Genomic DNA, 20,238 nt, shown 5'->3' with positions numbered 1-20,238 from the left:
AGACATGAGCGGTCTTGCCGCCCTGGCTCCTGCCCCCTTAGTGTTCACTCTTCTGGGTTTCTCCCTCTCCCCTTCACCTACTCTTTTGGCACAAAGAGATATTTGTCTCTAAGGCAAGTTCCTGCACCAGCCTTTAAGAATATAATTTCCCCCACCTGGAAGGGTTAGGTGGGCTTGGGGAGGGGCCCACAGCCTGGCAGTGCTGCGTGGTGGCTATACCTGGAGCTCCAGGTCATCACCAGTACACCTTTGGCGTCCAGGGCTTGCCAACTGGGCAGCCATAAACAAGTGACTTGGCTGCTCTTTGCCTTAGTCTCCTCTTCTGTGAAAAAGTGACAATGTGTTAGCACCGACCTCAAAGGACTGAGCGACAGGATCTAGTGGACAAACACGTGACCAGCACCTAGACTACCGCCTGGATGTGTAGCCATCGCTGCTGCTCTGAACCCCTCGTTTTATAGAGTAGCCAATGAAAAGAGCTCCAATTTGAGTTCTTCTCTTGATGTCATACATCCTGACCAACTACAGACTCCAGTACGGGTCCATGCAGTGGAGGGGCTGGATGTAATAGAGGCTGAGAACAGAATCAGGCCACAGGCACCAGGCTGCACTTGAAGTCTAGGCCTGCCTCCAATCTGAGCTTTATACCCCCTCCTCCTCTAGTTCTTTCTCCAGAAGCAAATGGAGCCCAGCTGGACTCACCATTTCCAGTCCACAGGCTGATCCAGACCCAACTAAATTCCTTGAAGGGGTTCCAAATTAGCTGAAGCCAGGACATTGCTACATAGGTTTTTAAAAAAATATCACATATAACCAATCAACTTCTCTCTTCTTTCTTTATTTTACACCCCCACAAGCACGCACACGCACACATGCTTTATTCACAACTGGGTTTTTAACTTTTGGCTGTCCTGGGTCTTTGTTGCTGTTTGTATGGACTTTTCTCCAGTTGCAGCAAGCGGGGACTATACTTCGATTCGGTGCCTGGGCTTCTCATTACCGTAACTTCTCTTGTTGCGGAGCGCAGGCTCTAGAGCACATGGGCTCAGTAGCTGTGGTGCTTGGGCTCGGTTGCCCCGAGGCAGGTGAGATCTTCCTGGACCAGGGATTGAATCCCCGTCCCCTGCATTGACAGGCAGATTTGTAAACACTGGACCACCAGGGAAGTCCTACTATTGTTATTTTTAAATGCTTACATATTCTGTAAACGTCTGTTTTAATTTCTAATAAGGCTCAGTCTTCATAGATAAAACCCACATGACCAAAAGCTCTTTGGAATCCCCACTTTCAGAGTGTAAAGTGGTCCTGAGGCCAAGAAGTTTGAGAGCCACTGAACGAAAGCAGGAAGATGGTACTACATTCCCTCTCTCCCTCCTCTCTTCTGTTCCCCTCCTCCTGGGCCTCCTGTCCCACAGCTTGAAGGGACCCTGGGTGTGGCCTGTCTCTAGCTTTTGCTTTGAGAGCCCTGTGCTGATCTCTTTCTGCTGGGCTTCTGCAGGGACTTGAGAAAGACTTGGGGAATCTGAATGTATCTCAGTTCCCTGGAAAGCTGAGTCAGACAGAACGTGAAGTAAGAAGAGGGCTTCGAATTTCACATTCTGGGGTTAAGAGCAACACCTGCTGGAGGCTTCCCTGGTGGCTCAGCAGTAAAGAATCCACCTGCTGTGCAGGAGACACAGGAGATGCCAGTTCGATCCCTGAGTGGGGAAGATCCCCTGGAGGAGGAAATGGCAACCCACTCCAATATTCTTGCCTGGAGAATCCCATGAAGAGAGGGGCCTGGCAGGCTGCAGTCCATAGAGTTGCAAAGAATTGGACAGAACTGAAGTGACTTAGCACACACGCACTGCTTGAGGCAGAGAGTCTACCCCCTGGACCAAGAACCCAGGCAGGAAGACTTGGGAGTCTTCAGTGGGAACGTTTTGTTCTGATTCCATCTTCTTTGGTAATGATTGAAAACAAAACTTCTTACTTCACAAAACAAGCCAACCATGCTATGGGAAGGAAAGAATTCTCGGTAAGAAACATTACTTTAGGAGACAGGAGAACACCTGTGGTTGAGGGGAGAGTGAGGACGTGATCACTCTGGAGGCCGGTGTGAAGCAGCCCCATCTCTGCAGGAGGGACACGGGGTGGGGTGGGGCCCAGAGCAGAAAAGCACGTTACTCCATTTGAACAGCAACATGTGCAGGGAATCAAGCTGTAGGTGTGTGGATAATGACAGAAGCAGGCAACCCAGAAGTCCCTGTGTTCAAATCTAATTCCTCCTTCATCTTTCAGGTGAACATAAAGAGAAATTTTCTTCTCAAGAGTTGTTAGACTTGAAGACAGAGAGAGGAGGCTGGCCACCTGGTTGGAACCCTAGTTCTGTCACTTGCTGTGTGAACTCCCCATTCCTCAGTCTCCCTATCTGTAAAATGGGAATAAACAGCTCCACAACTTGAGCACTCTTTACATGTGAAATATTATTCAAGTAAGTCTCTATTAAGAGGTAGGCAGCTATGGTGGTGGTAGGGACATGAAAATTCTCACCCCTCACCCCCGAAGTAATCAGGCCACCATCTGCAGCAGAAGCAAGTCCTTCTGTTTCCAGGAGGACATAGACATACCCTTTCTTGTTTGAATGATTCCAGTGTGGAGTTCACGGAAGCTTTTTTGTCTCTGTCTTCAAGAACAAGCCAAATTGCAGTTAACAATTTTTGTTTGGTGAATCCATGAGGCTGGAGACGAGCAGGGGGAGAAGGAGCAATTGGAGATTTGAGAGGGTGAGAGAAAGGAATTATAAAGTATAGTTGTCACAGAGAATCCAGAGTTCATAATATGACTCTACCTTCAAAGCTGGGCATCCCTGGTGGCTCAGTAGTAAAGAATCTGCCTGGCAATGCAGGAGACCCAGGTTCGATCCCTAGGTCATGAAGATCCCCTGGAGAAGGAAATGGCAAAGCACTCCAGTATTTTTGCCTGGAAAATCCCAAGGACAGAGGAGCCTGGTGGGCTGCAGTCCATGGGGTGGCAAGAGTCAGACATGACTTAGCGACTAAACAATACCACCTTCAAGACCAGGGGTTGACATACAGGTTTGCACCCCACTGAGTCTAGCTGCATCACTTAAACTGGACAAATTGGATGGACTACCATGGCCACTTGGTACTTCCACCTCATTTTCAACCTGCATCTCCTGCCCCAGTTTTGGCACTACCAAAGTCCCACATCCCAGACAAACCAGGATGATGATCACAAAGATCCCTGTCCGCTCCTTAGATATTAATGAGGGACTTCATTCATGTATGTGCATGCTAAATCACTTCAGTCGTGTCTGACTCTTTGCAACCCTTTGGATTGTACCCCCCCAGGCTCCTCTGTCCATGGAGTTCTTCAGATAAGAATACTGGAGTAGGCTGCCATTCCCTCCTCCAGGGGACCTTCCCAATCCAGGGATCAAACCCACATCTCTTATGTCTCCTGCATGGCAGGCAGGTTCTCTACCACTAGCCTCACCTAGGAAGCCCCCAAATTCTCATGACTCCTTCTCAGTAACGCCTGAATGATGATATTTGCTGTAAAAAAAAAAAAGGAAAACACCTCATGAGATGCTCTTTCAAGATCCTGGTAACCAAGAACATCCACTGTGCTGCAACCGCTTGGACCTGAGTTCACCCTTGTTGGGTGCAGTTTTAAGAGTAACTTACCAACATCCTCCTCCTCCGTATCCCTTCCCTGATTTAGCAGGAAGATATTTGTCAAAGCTCCTTGTGGAGGTGGGGAGGAAGAAAGAGGGAGATAAATGACGTGGACCAATATGGTTGGCCATAGGAGCCCTGATGAGGGAGCACTAGCCCAGTGAGGGAGCACTCCATCACTTACACAAGCCCCTCAGCTCTTCCATCCTTATCTGCCTGGGATGCTCCAGCAGAGATTCCCTGCTGGGTAGGAAGTGGTCTGGATGACTTAGATTTTCTAAAGCTAAAGTTCTGAGGCTCCAAATGCCAGGAAAGTCTCTCTCTTGCTCCAGGGATAATGTCCACGGATGAGCCTTTGTGGGTGTTTCCAGACACTTTCCCTAGTTTGAGTCATCCGCATTGCCTAGTACCTTCAGGGCCTTCAGGATTGGTGGCTGCCCTGATGCAGCTAGCTCTGAATATAGAGGGAGGAGCTAGACTAGTGCCAGACAGCATGCACTGGCGCAAAGGTAGACCCACGTGTTTGGCCTGGAGTGGTCCTCTCGGACAAGTCCAGGGAACAGCCTTGTCATGTCAGTTGTGTTCTTCAGTTACAGGTAACTGAATCTGACTGGATAACTGAAGAGAAGCAGGAATGTGTTGGAAGGACATGGAAGAGTTCAGAGACTCAAAGGAAAGCCAGAGAACCAACTTGAAAACAACAGAACAAGGCCGTAACGAAGGTGTCACGCTGTCCGCGTGAATCAGCTCCAAACATCCGAAGTCTCTCTGTGAAAGATCAAACCCCCAGAGGAAAGTCGGATAGGCCAGCTTTTGTTACATGTCTGCCCCTTTACCGGGCAACATTATTGATGGTACCTAATGGCAGACTTATATGCAGAGTACATCATGAGAAACGCTGGGCTGGAAGAAGCACAAGCTGGTATCAAGATTGTCGGGAGAAATATCAATAACCTCAGATATGCAGATGACACCACCCTTATGGCAGAAAGTGAAGAGGAACTAAAAAACCTCTTGATGAAAGTGACAGAGGAGGTGAAAAAGTTGGCTTAAAGCTCAACATTCAGAAAACGAAGATCATGGCATCTGGTCCCATCACTTCATGGCAAATAGATGGGGAAACAGTGGAAACAGTGGCTGACTTTATTTTTCTGGGATCCAAAATCACTGCAGATGGTGATTGCAGCCATGAAATTAAAAGCCGCTTACTCCTTGGAAGGAAAGTTATGACCAACCTAGATAGCATATTCAAAAGCAGAGACATTACTTTGCCAACAAAGGTCCATCTAGTCAAGGCTATGGTTTTTCCAGCGGTCATGTATGGATGTGAGAGGTGGACTGTGAAGAAAGCTGAGCACCAAAGAATTGACGCTTTTGAACTGTGGTGTTGGAGAAGACTCTTGAGAGTCCCTTGGACTACAAGGAGATCCAACCAGTCCATTCTAAAGGAGATCAGTCCTGGGTATTCTTTGGAAGGACTGATGCTGAAGCTGAAACTCCAAAACTTTGGCCACATCATGTGAAGAGTTGACTCATTGGAAAAGACTCTGATGCTGGGAGGGATTGGGGGCAGGAGGAGAAGGGGACGACAGAGGATGAGATGGCTGGATGGCATTACCGACTCGATGGAGATGAGTTTGAGTGAACTCTGGGAGTTGGTGATGGACAGGGAGGCCTGGCATGCTGCAATTCATAGGGTCGCAAAGAGTCAGACACGACTGAGCGACTTAGCTGAACTGAACTGAATGGCAGAGGGCAGGGGAAGAGAAGAGAGAGTTATTTTATCAGGAGAGGATGCCATGGATGATGGCTAGGAAAAGTATTCAATGTCCCTTACAGGAAGTTCAGTTCAGTTCAGTTGCTCAGTCATGTCCGACTCTATGCAACCCCATGAATCGCAGCACGCCAGGCCTCCCTGGCCATCACCAACTCCCGGAGTTCACTCAAACTAATGTCCATCGAGTCAGTGATGCCATCCAGCCAACTCATCCTCTATCATCCCCTTTTCCTCCTGCCCTCAATCCCTCCCAGCATCAGAGTCTTTTCCAATGAGTCAACTCAGGAAGACCCAGCGGCAAATCTGCTCAGAGAGATGGCCCTGGAGCCCACCTGGATTATAAAAGAAGAGGCTGGAGGTGGGCTTAGCAATTCAGGTCAAAACCGATAGTGTGGCAGACAGCATTCCATCAGAAATTGTTTCATTAAAAAATTGGTGATATTCTTATCGAAGAAACTAAGAAATGACAAAAGTCTAGGAACAGAATTTTTAAAACCATCTTTAATTCCACTACTGAGATATGACCACACTTAATCCTTGAGGGTGACTTTGAACTTGATGTTTGAGCACCAGTAACTGCTGCTGCTGCTGCTGCTGTTAAGTCGCTTCAGTCATGTCCGACTCTGCAACCGCATAGACAGCCTCCTACCAGGCTCCCCCGTCCCTGGGATTCTCCAGGCAAGAACATTGGAGTGGGTTGCCATTTCATGAAATGCATGGAAGTGAAAAGTGAAAGTGAATGCATGAAAGTGAAAAGTGAAAATGAAGTCGCTCAGCCATGTCCAACTCCTAGCAACCCCATGGACTGCAGCCTACCAGGCTCCTCCGTCCATGGGATTTCCCAGGCAAGAGTACTGGAGTGGGGTGCCATTGCCTTCTCTGAGTAACTGCTAGAGGAACATTTTTGTGCCATTGGCCTAATAAATGACTTAGCTGTCGCACCTAGTGAAAGAGACAGAGGAGACCCCTTTGGGCACATAGTTCTACCAATACTGGGGACCAAGCATCTACTTACCCTCCATCCCATAGAAGGTTCAATCTGGACACCAGCCAAAGTGGCGGAAGCTTCCCCAGACATAGTCCTATATAAGGAAAGCCTCTCATTTCCACTGTACAAATGTCCAAGGAATCTTCTTGTGTTTATGCTGCAGGGAACTGTGACTCTAGATTGTTCCTGTGGGTTTCTGCAGGTTCTAATGAATTCTACATTGCCCTTCTGACATGAATAGACCACATTTCCCTCTGATCTTTAAAGGGGTCACTACCTTTGTTAAGTCACTTGAAATGATGTCAAGAATATGCATCATGATAAAGAGTGCAGTTACTAGGAGGATGGAATCATGGGGGAATCCCAGTTAAAATAAAGCTATAACTATCTTCATAATGTGTCATGTATAATACAGATGTGTGCATGCTTAAATTCCTGAACCTATATATTTATGAATTTAAAACTGAGAGCTTGCTTGTTTTGACCTTTGCTGACATTTGCTAAGGGATGGAATTTGTGGTGATATAAAAGTTCAAAGTCCATCCCTTGAAACTAGAGAAATCTGAACAGCTCCACAATGAACCCTCAGGAAGAGAACAGGCCACATTCCTATTAACACAATCTACCTTCAGAATTGGATGGAATCACTCTTGAAAGACTTCACCATTTGTCCACAGAGGAGTACTACCCCTCTTTGTTTTTCTAACTCATCCTGTGTGTCTCAGACTCCAGCCTCCCTCATTCTAATATCTTCAGGGAAATTTGCTTTCTTTGCTAAAATGCTTCATCTCTACAGAAAGGGAGTTCATAGGTCAAGACTGGGGTCTACTGGACTTGGTCTAGTGATACACAATGGACTTCGGCAGTGGGAATTCTTTCTTCTCGTATTTCTTCTATGAGACTTTCATGAGCTCCTTTAATTCTCTCATTTCTTATCATTGTTCTTCAGGAGTCTGCTTTAGTCCTCTTCATTTTTTCAATCTATTTCTCCTCTTGAGTGATCTAGCCCAGTCAAGATCCTGAATTTTATATCTCTGACCCAGCTTTCTCTCAAGTTCCAGACCCACTTACCCACACGGTACTCCACATTTCTACCTTAAAGTTGTCACCAGCACCTCAAACTCAGCATGTCCTCCAAGCTTACTCTTTTTCCTGTGTTTCATATCTCAGTCAATGGCACCATGACTCAATCCAGCTAGAAACTTACGAGTCATTACACCTCCCTCACTCTGTCCTCATTCTGTTCACTAAATGCTATTTAATTTTACTCATTTGGTGAATCAATTCTAACTTCCTATTCTGTGCCAGACATCATGCTGAGGATCTAATGGTGAGCAAAAATAATTGGTCCCTGCCCTCATAGAGCTTACACTCCAGTTGGAGAAACAAACAATGTTACAAAAGACATATGTGGACTGTTCAGCATGTCCTCTGGGGAACAGGGAAGCCCTTGAAGGAAGGACATTTAAGAGAAGAACTAAAGAATGCCTTAGGAGTTAACTAGATCGACTAGTTAGGGCGTTGAACTTCTAAGCAGACAGAACACAGTCCAGAAGGAGGTGGAATGAGAGAGACTTCAAGGAAGCCTTTGTGGCTCATGCAGAACAAGTTGCAGGAGTAATGATAACAGAAGAGACTGGAGAGGTGGGCAGAGGCCCTACTGTTCACCACCTTGTGAGGATGTTGGGCCTTCTCCTACGAGGACAGAGAAGAATCTGAAGACTTTGAGGGGAGGGTAGAGTCGAAGGGTAATAGATTTATGTATGAACATCACTCTGGCTAAAACGTGGAGAGTGGATTAGGTAGGGCCTGAGCGGATGTGGGAAGGCAGAGGAAGACGGCCCATTGGCTTCCTTCCTGCCACTCCTATGGCCATGGTCCCCAGCCCTGAATCTGTCTCCTGCCTTCCCGCAGAAGACATTGCTACTGTTCTCCCCTCATGCTCCACCTTCAGTGTGGCTTGCCTTCCAACTTCTCTCAACAGAAAGGAAACCCAGTGAGTCTACACTGCACTCAAAATAAAGTTCAAATGCCCTAACTGGCCAGAAGTCCCTTTAAACCCAGCCCTTGGTCTCCCTCTCCAATGCCACCTCCAACCACCTGTCCTCAAATACCCTATGCTTTGGTCCACTAAAAGGGAATTTGAGAGGCAGAGAGCAGTTTGAGGGGAATGGCCCAGAGGAGCAGAAGTAGCCAAGCCAAGGCTGAGGGCTGAGCCCCAGGTCCAGCATGTTGACCCAGCTGAGAACACAGGAAACTGGCCCAAGTCAGGGTCTCAGGCAACTTCAGGCAGTTGGCTCTGAGTATCAAGGACCAGCACTTGGGAAGCACTTGGGAATAGGGCATCTGGCAGCTTGGATGTAAGACCAGAGGCATAGTTGCCGGGAAGTGGTGATGAGGACAAGACTCGGAGCTTTGAGAGATGGGAGCTTAAGAGCAGGACCCCAGTCACAGGAGAACTGAGGTCCTAGGATAGCCAGGATGCCAGCTGATAAAGAACAGGCAGGACCCAGAGATGGGAGGCTCAGAAGGTCAAGGACAAAGGCTGACTCAAGGTTAGCTTGGTAAGGAGAACCCCTGGGGAGCTCTTAATATTCTACCTATAAAGGAATAGAAGCCAGAATGAATCCTAGAGTATAAGGGGCAAGGCTAGATGTCGAGGCTGGAGCGAGAAGGACCTGAAGGAAGGAGCCAGGCAGCTCCTTCTACCCTGCACACTAAGATCTTCATTGCTGTGGCTAATCCACAGGCCACACACAAGTCAAGAGCAGGACGATTTAGCCCAATAAACCCCAAGGAACTGTGAAGACTTGGGGGGCCCATCCCACTTCAAGGTGAATGAAATCAAGGTGAATGAAACCCTTATGTTAATTACGGTGGTTCTGAGAGTAGCTCTGTAACTCTAAGGAGGGCCTCTGGAGACCGTGACTGTGTACAGTTCTCATGGTAACCGAAAGACTATGACATACTTAAGAGGGTGGTGAGGTCATAGAACCCAAGCTTTAAAGTAAGTGAACCATGTGTGTGTCATTTATTTTTAAAAGAAACCTCTGAGAAGAGCTTAGAACAATTTTTTCCCCCCAGAGTGCCATTTCCCAAAGGTACTCACAGAACAATAAGGTGTGACTGTAATGGCTGCACTGAGTTGTCTTTTGGACAGTGTTAGAAGGGACATCAAGAAGGTGGACAGAGAACTAAGGCAGTTGAGATGCATCGACGAGCTCAGCGCACGATGCCTGTGCGACTTATACATGCACCCATATTGCTGCTGCGACCTGCACCCCTACCCCTACTGCCTGTGCTACTCAAAGCGATCACGGTCCTGCGGCCTGTGCGATCTCTACCCGTGTTGCCTGTGTGATGTTAAGCTTTACTGTCTTCGCCCGTCTCTCAGAAGTTTGGAGAGGAAAGCCATTAGAGCCATAGAGGATGAGAAGAGAGAGCTTGCCAAGTAAGACAACATCTTCAGGTTTTTAGAGTTGGTGCATTAGCCTCCTAGGTTGGAATAAGGGAGGAGAGGGTGACAATCGATACTTGAACAAAGATGAACCGGGTTCAAGATAATGACTCTGGTGACACAGAAAAGATTTAAGAAAAGAAGAGTAAAAGGGTCCATAATGGGAACTGTAAGATTCTCAAAAGACAGTGTAATGATGTCGGTTGGCAAGGTTGTTTTCAGCTTATGGCAGGAGCACCAACGTGATAAATAATGTGGCTTCAATGAGGGAAAGAAACAGGGGGTGTCATTAAAAAGCTATTGGGAGCAGCAAACTAAACATTTTTTCTGGTTATGAGTAAAGTGATTTGAGTGTATTTCGGCTTACAGAAATGACTATGGGAGAAGTAATAATAATTGATCAAGTCAAACGTTTGCCAGAGGCTTTAAGAGCAGGGGAGCAAATTGAACAATAGAGGCATTTATTTGGTTTTGTAGGAAATCCTTTCTCCTATTCTCCAACTCTTGATGACTTCAAATTCATCTGGTATTGGGTTTATTGTCTGCCTCCCCCTTCAACTATAGTAAAGATTGTGTAAAGAAATTACAGAACTGAAGCCACAGTGTTCAGAATACAGTTGAAAAGGTTTTAATTGAACTGGATAATTTTAAATTCACTTTACAAGTTTTTTTTGGTTTTCATCACATTTTACTTTTTGCCTGAGAAAACTTTCTTTTTCTGTCTACTTATGCCATTTAGTCTGTAACTATGATAGAAAAAAATAGTTGAAAGCACTGTCACCTGGTTAAACAAATTATGGTACATTCATACATTGGGATAATATGTAGCTGTAAAAAGAACTGATGAAGCATTTTAAGTATTGTCATACTAAGTGAAAAAAGGTACAGAAAAACTACTTAATATGCTACTATTTTTTAAAAGATGGCACAAATAGATGATCTTTTTAATTATATTTGACATAACATTGTATAAATTTAAGTTGTACAATGTTGCAAATTTCATACATTTATATATTATAATATGATTGCCATTGTAGCAATAATTAGCTATCTCCGTTGTGCTACACAGGGGCTTCCCAAATGGCTCAGTGGTAAAGAATCCTTCTGCCAATGCAGGAAATGAGGATTCAATCCCTGGATTGGGAAGATTCCCCAGAGAAGGAAATAGCAACCCACTCTAGTACTCTTGCCTGGAAAATCCCATGGATGGAGGAGCCTGGAAAGCTTCGGTCCATGGGGTCACTGAGGGTCGGACACGACAGAGCGACTTCACTTTCACTTTCATGCATTGGAGAAGGAAATGGCAACCCACTCCAGTGTTCTTGCCTGGAGAATCCCAGGGATGGGGGAGCCTGGTGGGCTGCCGTCTATGGGGTCACACAGAGTCGGACACGACTGAAGTCTAAACAACAACAACAACAACAAACTGTGTTATATAATTATTGCTTTTTAGTGATTGGATTGATTAAGTCCTAGCCTCTTATCCAGTTTGATGATTATAATACAATGTTTCTTTTGTCTACATTTACTATACTGTGATTAGATCTCTAGGACTTACTACTCATTGCCAGTTTGTATCCTTAAACAATGTCCTTCTTATCCCAGTGGTAAGATTAATAGATTAGATGATAGATTAGACAGAGAGACACATATATTAATAGATGAATAGACAGGAAGAAAGAAAAAGGAGGGAAGAAAACAAGGAAGGAAGGGGAGAGAGGAGAGGGAGAGAGAGGAAGAAAGAAAAGAAAAAGAAAGATGACGACGGATGGATGGATGAAGACAGAAAGAGAGAGAATGAAGCCCTTGACAACAAAGGACAGTGATGATTCCCTGGAAAGGGCAATAGAACAATTATTGTCTAGGTCATTGGTCACCAAAGGTCAGTAATGAACTTCCTTCAATAGTCTGAGATGGGACCATTGCCAAATAAACTCATCTATACTCAATCTGAACCAATTTTTACCCCATCAAGTATCAAGTTACATAAATTTCATGTAAGGGTCATTTTTAAAAAATATCTGGTCTAAATGAAGGGCTACTTGCGAGTAGCCTGTGTCTACTTCCCTATGCCTCTGACTATTCAAACACCCTTGCTCCAAGTCTGCTCAGTCTCTGTCTCCAGGCTGTCTTACTCTCCGGGCTCTCCAGGTGAGTTCTTCACCAGCTGGGCACCCTCCGCCTACTCTGGGAGTCTCTACTTAATGATCTGCAGTAGACACGATTTCAAGCTTAAATCTAAGCAGTGTGGTTTATTTATACAAGAGGTAACGCTTGCTATGGTTTGTGATACTTTCCCTGATGATGTCTGGATTTTTCGCTAATTTTTTTCTGTTGCCTGAAGCAGTACATGAAGCTGCTGAGGTCTTCTGGGATCTCTGAACTGATAATCCTGAGTTCATTTCAGAAATGACCTCAGGTCTGCCCTCTTCCCAGCTACTTTTCTTCCTATTCAGACCACCTTGGGAAACTCCTATGCTCTAACAGCTTGACATTTCACTGTCCTGAAAAGCTTAGAGTTACCTGCAAACCTAAATATTCAATTTCTGAATATGAATGAAAATGTTAAAGCCTGGTCCAGCTCTAGTCCCAGAGGACTCCCATTATCATTTTTTTCAGTGAAATGCCTCCTTTCTTATCTCTCAGCTCCCAACCCATGACTGAATGGATTGAGAAATATCATGTTGATTCGATTTAAAACAATCTTTGGTGTGAAACCTTCCCAAGGCTTTTAGAATTTAGAAAACATATGCACGTGACCTTTTACCCCTTAAAGCAAAAGCCAGCAGTTTGATTAGGTATGACATGTCCTCTTAGATGCCAGGACATGTTATCCAGAAGCTTCTTTGCCCAATGGAGAAGATTCCTTGGTCTATAGTTGCCATGGCCCCACTGGAATTGTTTTTCTGTGTGAGAGTCTATGTGCTCTGTCTCTGGGTGTTCCGTTAATAATGGGCAAGAAGTTTTGGCAGACCATGTAATTTCCCCTAAAAGTCATTTGAGCCTTCCTGAGTGTGTATTTAATTGGTGTGTATTTGATTGTGTGTGTGTGTATTTTTAGTCTGGGTACAGAAGGCCCAAATTCTTTCCATTGTTTACTGAGCAGCTACTTCTAAAGACACCTTGACAGTATCTTCAATAGTGGAGACCCAAGTAAGTACTTCCATTTCATTAGCTTCTTTGAAATTCTTTTCTTCTCCCCAGATTACTTTCGTACTCTAACCACTAGCCTTTTCCCTGACTCTTCCTTCCTTCCTCTCTTGAACTGAGAGAGACTGAAGTTACTGAGTTTGATTTCTCTTGTAGGAAACCATGTGACCAGCCTGATGTAAGTTTGCACTCGATTCACCCCTGCATTTCATGGGCTTCCTGTCCTCTGTACGCAAATGGTAGAAACAAAGCCAGCCCCTCCTCAATCCTGCCCTTAGAAGTGAAGTTGCTCAGTCGTGTGCGACTCTTTGCAATCCCATGGACTGTAGTTTACCAGGCTCCTCCTTCCATGGAATTTTCCAGGCAAGAGTACTGAAATGGAGTGCCATTTCCTTCTCCAGGGGGGTCTTCCCAACCTGGGAATCGAACCCAGGTCTTCCACATTCCAGGCAGACGCTTTACCCTCTGGGTAAGAGCCATCCTGCCCTTAGGGTTCATTATCTAACTATAGCTCATATTGGAGTGGCTCCAACACTTGGGTCTAGTGTTGCGTGGGCAAATGAACCTTGATTTGCAGCTGCGCTTAGGAATGCCCTAGGCTCAATGCTGGGCCCTTTGCAGGTACCTGGAAATTCATCCTGAGACTGCTTCCGTCCAGTCATCCAAGTATCCTTGGTTGACCTGCAGCTCAAGAAGTTCCCTTAAAAAAACCCCCACCTCAGAGGCATCATCTTCTGAGAACTTTGAAACCAGCCTTCTCATTTCCTTTTACCCCTCACACTCTGAGTATGAAGTTCCCCCTGCATCACCCTCATTGGGGGAGGCTGATGACTGTCAGCCCCCAGAGTGCATTCTTTGTGGTTTAGCAGTGCCTCCCTGGGTTTTAAGCCCTCAGGCAAATCATTCCACTCCCCTCAACCCACCTCATTCTTTGACCCAAAGATCAGGGCATAGTCACACTGTGGGAAGCCAGCAGAGAGGAACCCAGGAACTCTGCGGCTTTACCTTACGGCTGGTGGCAGGTTGACTCTCCCACAGAGAGGAGAGCTTGCTGTTTCCCTCTGTGACCTTGCAGAGCTGGAAGCAAGCTGGGCCCCTCGTCCCCTCTCACCGCAATCTCTTTGTACCCATAGGTCTCATGGCCCAGGCACCCAGGGCAGCAGGAGTTGCTGCCCCTGCAGGCCAAGTGCATGTCCATTATTTAGCCTTAGTGTTTAATGACACAGGACTTGGGGCTTGGCCACTTAAAGCCTCATATTTCGGGGAAGTCTGTGTAAGGCGGAGCCTGATAAAGAGACTTACCTTTATCGAGTGAAAACCAAGTGCCTAGCACATCATCTTCATTTAATCCTTGCAACATCTTGGCCAATTTAGAGATTATGAAACAGAGTCAGGGCAACGTTCTTGATCCTCAGGATATGGGAGAGCCGGGACTTGAGACCAGGTTTGCCTGAGTTCTGGAATCGATGTGCTTAAATTGCCTGGTCAGCAGTGGTCAGAGTGATCTGCTGTCTGAACCCAGCAGCCAGCATCACCTGGAACTTGTTAGAAATGCAAATTCTTGGTTCCCTCCTCAGACCAGCTGAATCAGAAACTCCGGGGGTGGGGCCCAGGCACCTGTGTTTGAACAGTGCCACAGGTGTTCAGATGCACCTGTGTGGTGCCACCCTGCTCCTGCTGAGAGTCATACTTCTCCAGTATCATCCAAAATCAGGAGAGAGACAAGGCAAGGAACAGGAAGAGGGAAAAGAAGGAAGAGGGAAAGATGTGTTGGAAAGGAACAAGCAAGCTCAACAGGTTACTCGCAGGGGTCTAAGGAGAAAAAGTAACTAGAGGAAGGACAGCCATCCTGTGGTTCAGTGTAGAGACTGGCGTTCTCGTCATCCTCTTCACCTTATTCATCACTCGGCAGAAAACCGATTCATCTCTTTGTGAAGATGGCTGGCGGTATCACTCCCCTTTGCTCTGGGCAGAATCACATTCAGGAGCGTGGTCATACCTTCAGGTGAAATCCAGTTTCAGTCGGGAGGGGAGGTGACACCCCAGAGTGGCAGGCAAACAGCGCTGCCCACTCGCTCTTCCCCAATTTTCCTAAGAGGCTTCTGCCATCCACTGAAGAGGCTGACTTGCCTCTGTTGACCATGACTAACCTCTGTCCTCATGATCACAGTAAAGCAGAACATCTCTCAGAACCTCACAGACCCAGGGAAAATCTTATGTAGGGTGATGGTACATTGCCAGGCAGGAGTCAGGTTGCAAGTTCGGAGCTCAATCTAATGGGTAAAATGAGGCTCCTGCAATTTCTCCTAAACCCACACATCCCCATAGGTTGCACCTGACCTAGGAGCAAAGGGAAGAAGAAACCTGATCCAGCCAAGACTTCTGGGGCAATTTCCTGAAGATCCATATTTGTGAGACCCCCGTGCATCTGCTGCAGTTGAGAGGGGGCCAGAGTGACCCCCTCTGGAATAGGAAGGAATAGTGGAAGAGGGGGAAATCTAAGGAAAACCCAAAACAAACATGAATTCATACCCCAAGATTCAGATTGTTGAGAGGAGGAGATGGATCTGGAAGTCGGCCTTGGCTTGTAGATTGGACTCCCAGATCTATCTCCTGTAGAAGACAAAGAGGGCTTTTGTGGTCTGTTAAAAAAGAAAATCAGCCCTGGGATTTCTTTGGAAGGAATGATGCTAAAGCTAAAACTCCAGTACTTTGGCCACCTCATGCGAAGAGTTGACTCATTGGAAAAGACTGGGAGGGATTGGGGGCAGGAGGAGAAGGGGACGACAGAGGATGAGATGGCTGGATGGCATCATTGACTGGATGTGAGTCTGAGTGAACTCCGGGAGTTGGTGATGGATAGGGAGGCCTGGCGTGCTGCAATTCATGGGGTCGCAAAGCGTCTGATACGACTGAGCGACTGAACTGAACTGAAAAAAGAAAAAATAGTCCATCTCTTTGTTTATCTGGACTTTGGGTTTTCTGGGCTTACCAGGTGGCACTAGTGATAAAGAACCTGTCTGCCAATTTAGGAGACATGAGATTCAGGTTTGATCCCTGGGTTAGGAAGATCCACTGGAGAAGGGAACGGCTACCCACTCCAGTGTTATTGCCTGGAGAATGCCATGGACAGAGGAGCCAGGCCGGCTACAGTCCACGGGGTCACAGAGTCGGCCATGACTAAAGCGACTGAGCACAGCACATTTTGAGTTTTCTACAGTGAGCTTGTAATAACTTATGTAACAAAAAGCAGTAAGTGTATAAACTATTCAGTATAAAAAGTCAGAATAAAAAATATATCTGAGATTAATCACCCAATCAGAGTCCAGACTCCTCAAACCAGAAGAGGTTCTAGAAAGCACACATGCCAAGACCTCCCTTTGGAGGCCAAAGATGCAAGATTTGCCAGGAGTGGCTCTTAGAATACAGATTTTTTTTAATGGTAAGGGAGTAAAAAGAAGAGCATTTCAGAGCATTAGGTTATCTTTGGAAGGCTCAGGCAATTAGAAAGAAATTGGTCCCTGAGGAGACCCAGAGCAGGCAGGGCTGATGCCAGGCCTCCAAGACTGAGTGTCTGGGTCCTCATGCTGAGAGCTCAGTCTAAGTGATGGTTAAAATCATGACTTTGGCATTAAACAGGCCTGGATTTGAATCCTGGCTCTGCACTCACCACCTTCAGCATCTCCCCATCTACAAAACAGGGACAATTCCACCTGCGTGACAGGGTTCTCATGCAGGTCAAATGAAACAATGCCTCCAATGGCTTAGTACTTTCCATGGCACGCTGTGGGACTCACACACAAGACAAAAGCCTAACCATGCTAACCATGCTCCGAGCACCAGTATAGACCCTTTTCATTCAGTAACTAATTTGTCTCATGAAATCCCTAGAAATAGGTTACTGGTATTGTCCCAGTTTTACAGATGAGGAAACTGAGGCAGAGAGGTTAAGAAGCCTGCCCAGGGTTCCATAACTAATAAGACAAGGAGTTGAGATTTAAATGCAAGAGAAAGTGCTGATCATTTTGTAATGGAAAAAAGTATCAAATCACTATGCTGTGCACCAGGAATGTTGTAGGTCAATTATACTTTAGAAAAACCCAACCAACAAACCAACCACACAGACAGAAAAAGAGATCAGATTTGTGGCTACTAGAGGGGTGAGGAAGGGGGAGGATTGGATAAAGGTGGTCGAAAGGTACAAACTTCCAGTTATAAGGTAAATAAGTACTGCTGCTGCTGCTGCTGCTAAGTCGCTTCAGTCGTGTCCGACTCTGTGCGACCCCAGAGACGGCAGCCCACCAGGCTCCCCCATCCCTGGGATTCTCCAAGCAAGAACACTGTAGAATTGCCGTTTCCTTCTCCAATGCATGCAAGTGAAAAGTGAAAGTGAAGTCGCTCAGTCACGTCCAACTCCTGGCAGCCCCATGGACTGCAGCCTACCAGGCTCCTCCGTCCACGGGATTTTCCAGGCAAGAGTACTGGAGTGGGGTGCCGTTGCCTTCTCCAAAATAAGTACTGCTGCTGCTGCTAAATCACTTCAGTCGTGTTCGACTCTGTGCGACCCCATAGATGGCAGCCCACCAGGCTCTGCCGTCCCTGGGATTCCCCAGGCAAGAACACTGGAGTGGGTTGCCATTTCCTTCTCCAATGTATGAAAGTGAAGTCGCTCAGTCGTGTCTGACTCTTACTAGGTATGTAATATACAATATGATTAACAGTGCTGTAGGTTGTATATGAAAGTTAAGAGACTAAATCCTAGGTGTTCTCATCACAAGGAAAAAGATCTTTCTGTTTAATTTGGTATCTATATGAAGTGATAGATAATCACTAAACTTACTGAGATAATAATTTCACGATGTATGTTAAGTCAAATCATTATGCTGTACACCTTAAATTTACAATGCTGTATGTCAATTATCTCTCAATAAAACTGGAAAGAAAAAGAAAAAAATTTTAAAAATAAACAGTAAAAATAAAAAACTTCCAGAGAGATCTGGAAGACCAAACACTCACCAATAGTTAACAGGGGTTTACCTGGGAGTGGAGGGTGTGGTTCCCATGGGCCGACTCTCATTTTTCACTTCACACCCTTCTGTAAAGTTTGACTCCCCACAGTGACTAGTATTTACTTCTGCTGGTTTGGTGTTTTTTTTTTTCAATAGAGGTTAAAATGTTGCTTGTCAAGTTGTGTCTGAGTCCATCTGAGCTTCTCCCTCCTACCCTTTCCTTTTCCTAAACTCCAGACTGAGAAGAACAACAAATAGAATTCTGGCCTCCTCTTGCTGTAGCAGTAACATTTTAGGATCGGTGAACGTGTGCGGCTTTGAACCGGATCAAGTCAAGGTTAGAGTGAAGGACGGAAAGGTGTGTGTGTCGGCCGAGCGCGAGAACAGATACGACTGCCTGGGGTCGAAAAAATACAGCTACATGAACATCTGCAAAGAGTTCAGCTTGCCCCCGTGCGTGGACGAGAAGGACGTGACCTACTCCTACGGGCTCGGCAGTTGCGTCAAGATCGAGTCTCCCTGCTACCCTTGCGCGTCTCCCTGTAACCCCTGTAACCCCTGTAACCCCTGCAGCCCCTGTAGCCCCTGTAACCCCTGTAACCCCTGCAGCCCCTGTAGCCCCTGCAGCCCCTGTAACCCCTGTGACCCCTGTAACCCCTGCTATCCTTGTGGGAGCCGGTTTTCCTGTAGGAAGATGATCTTGTAAAGTGTAGGAACCTAGGACTTAGTAGAAGTCATGTATCCAGCCAGGCAGCTCTTCCAGTGTTTCTCTCCCCCTTCCCATGGCCCGTGTTATTCAAGGACATAGGAAACTGAATACATAACTGCAACCCACTGGCATGTGCAAGTCTTTTGGTTCAACCCCCGCCCCGAGCCCCACCTGGTTAGTGGGCACTGGAAGGATGAGGGGTGGGCAGGGAAGGTGAATGGTGAAGTCTGCCCTCCCGGGTGCTACTTCACACCCCACTAATGCCAAAGCCCGGGAAAAGATATTTTGTGGGTGGGCATCCTCACATGTTGCTTTTCCAAATGAGTCAGTGACATGACCTAGTCCAGAAATTAAACAGTCAAAGCAGAAAACGAGACTAGTTAGGGTTGAAGACAAGCACTTTTTCAAAGCTGCTATGGTAGGGAGCATTGGAGAGAAAGTGACTCTCCAAGGGACACATGGTTGGGTTTTGACTGGGGGTAACGAACAGAGTACAAATGTATGGGGGGAGCAAGCCCACTGACAAAGGGTAGGGTGGCCATACAGCTGCTGTTTCTCAACATTCCTGTGATTTGGGGGAAGGGCCAGCTGTGGCTCAGGGTGGTTTGCAAACTTCTCAGGATTTATTTCAACTATGCTTTCCTCAGTCCCTAAAACTACTTCAAGGCACAAAAGTTCAGTCCAGCGTTCATGAGTGGAAAGTACAGCTTTCACAAAGTGATAGCATAGTTCACCTGAACTTGGATCCTCACGGACACGGCCCATGAGTCACTAAACCACCAAGACAGAAATAAGTGTAAAGAAGAGGGAGATGATGGGGCGGGATCAGAATGAGGACGTGGGCTGATTTCACGTCTGACTTTTACAAGGAATGTAAAGCCTACACGTTTGCAGAGTAAGTCTCTTTACTAGTCTCAGCTGCACGTGGGTTAAAGCCTTGGCTGCACATGGGAATCACTTGGGAAACTTTAAAAACATGGATGCCAAACCATAAAGAGAAAAAAGACAAACCACACACACACAATGCACACAAGAAAAAAAAATTTTAATGTTTTTAAAAAGGAAAAAAAAATACATTGAGATTTTTTAAAGTCTTCCCAGGTAAGACTTTGAATCACACAGGTAATGCTGAGAAACCCTGGATGGGATCTTAAAGCTCTCCCATCCCTGTTTCTTTAAAAGTTTCCTTCAAGTTTAAAGAATATTGACGGTGATAGAAAACATAGTTTGCTTTTAGTTGAGGGAAATAATGGCCCACTAATACAGGTGGTAGATATAAAATATTGAACATTTCAAAAATTTATTACCTAGCAACTAGGTATAAATGAATGTTTGTATGTACCAAATGGTAGAGTTACCTTTATAAGTGTCTTGCCACACTTTGATTACATGTTCATAAATATTCTAGTTTCTAAGTAACACATTTTTAAAATAGATTTTGAAAAAATTTCATGCTGTTGGGTCAATG

General features: G+C 46.0%; 1 protein-coding gene and 1 long non-coding RNA gene across 3 annotated transcripts; one reads left to right on the top strand and one right to left on the bottom strand.

Moving 5' to 3' along the window:
• Positions 1-817: 817 nt before the first annotated feature.
• On the bottom strand, positions 818-14,552 carry LOC104974106 (uncharacterized). Of its 2 annotated transcripts, XR_811287.4 has the most exons (3): positions 14,355-14,552; positions 2,610-2,720; positions 818-1,994 (listed from the first exon to the last, which is right to left on the bottom strand). It is a non-coding gene; the product is annotated as an uncharacterized lncRNA (long non-coding RNA). The 2 variants fall into 2 exon arrangements; XR_009490529.1 differs by having other exon boundaries at positions 818-2,720.
• ODF1 (outer dense fiber of sperm tails 1) lies at positions 9,434-18,895 on the top strand. The gene is made up of 2 exons (NM_174131.4): positions 9,434-9,896; positions 18,299-18,895. The coding sequence occupies exons 1-2, from the start codon at positions 9,577-9,579 to the stop codon at positions 18,765-18,767; spliced, it is 789 nt and encodes a 262-aa protein (NP_776556.3). The 5' UTR covers positions 9,434-9,576; the 3' UTR covers positions 18,768-18,895.
• Positions 18,896-20,238: the final 1,343 nt, after the last annotated feature.

The sequence above is a fragment of the Bos taurus genome, chromosome 14 (assembly GCF_002263795.3).
Source record: "Bos taurus isolate L1 Dominette 01449 registration number 42190680 breed Hereford chromosome 14, ARS-UCD2.0, whole genome shotgun sequence".
NCBI lineage: Eukaryota > Metazoa > Chordata > Mammalia > Artiodactyla > Bovidae > Bos > Bos taurus.
This window is presented reverse-complemented; position numbering and strand designations above follow the sequence as displayed.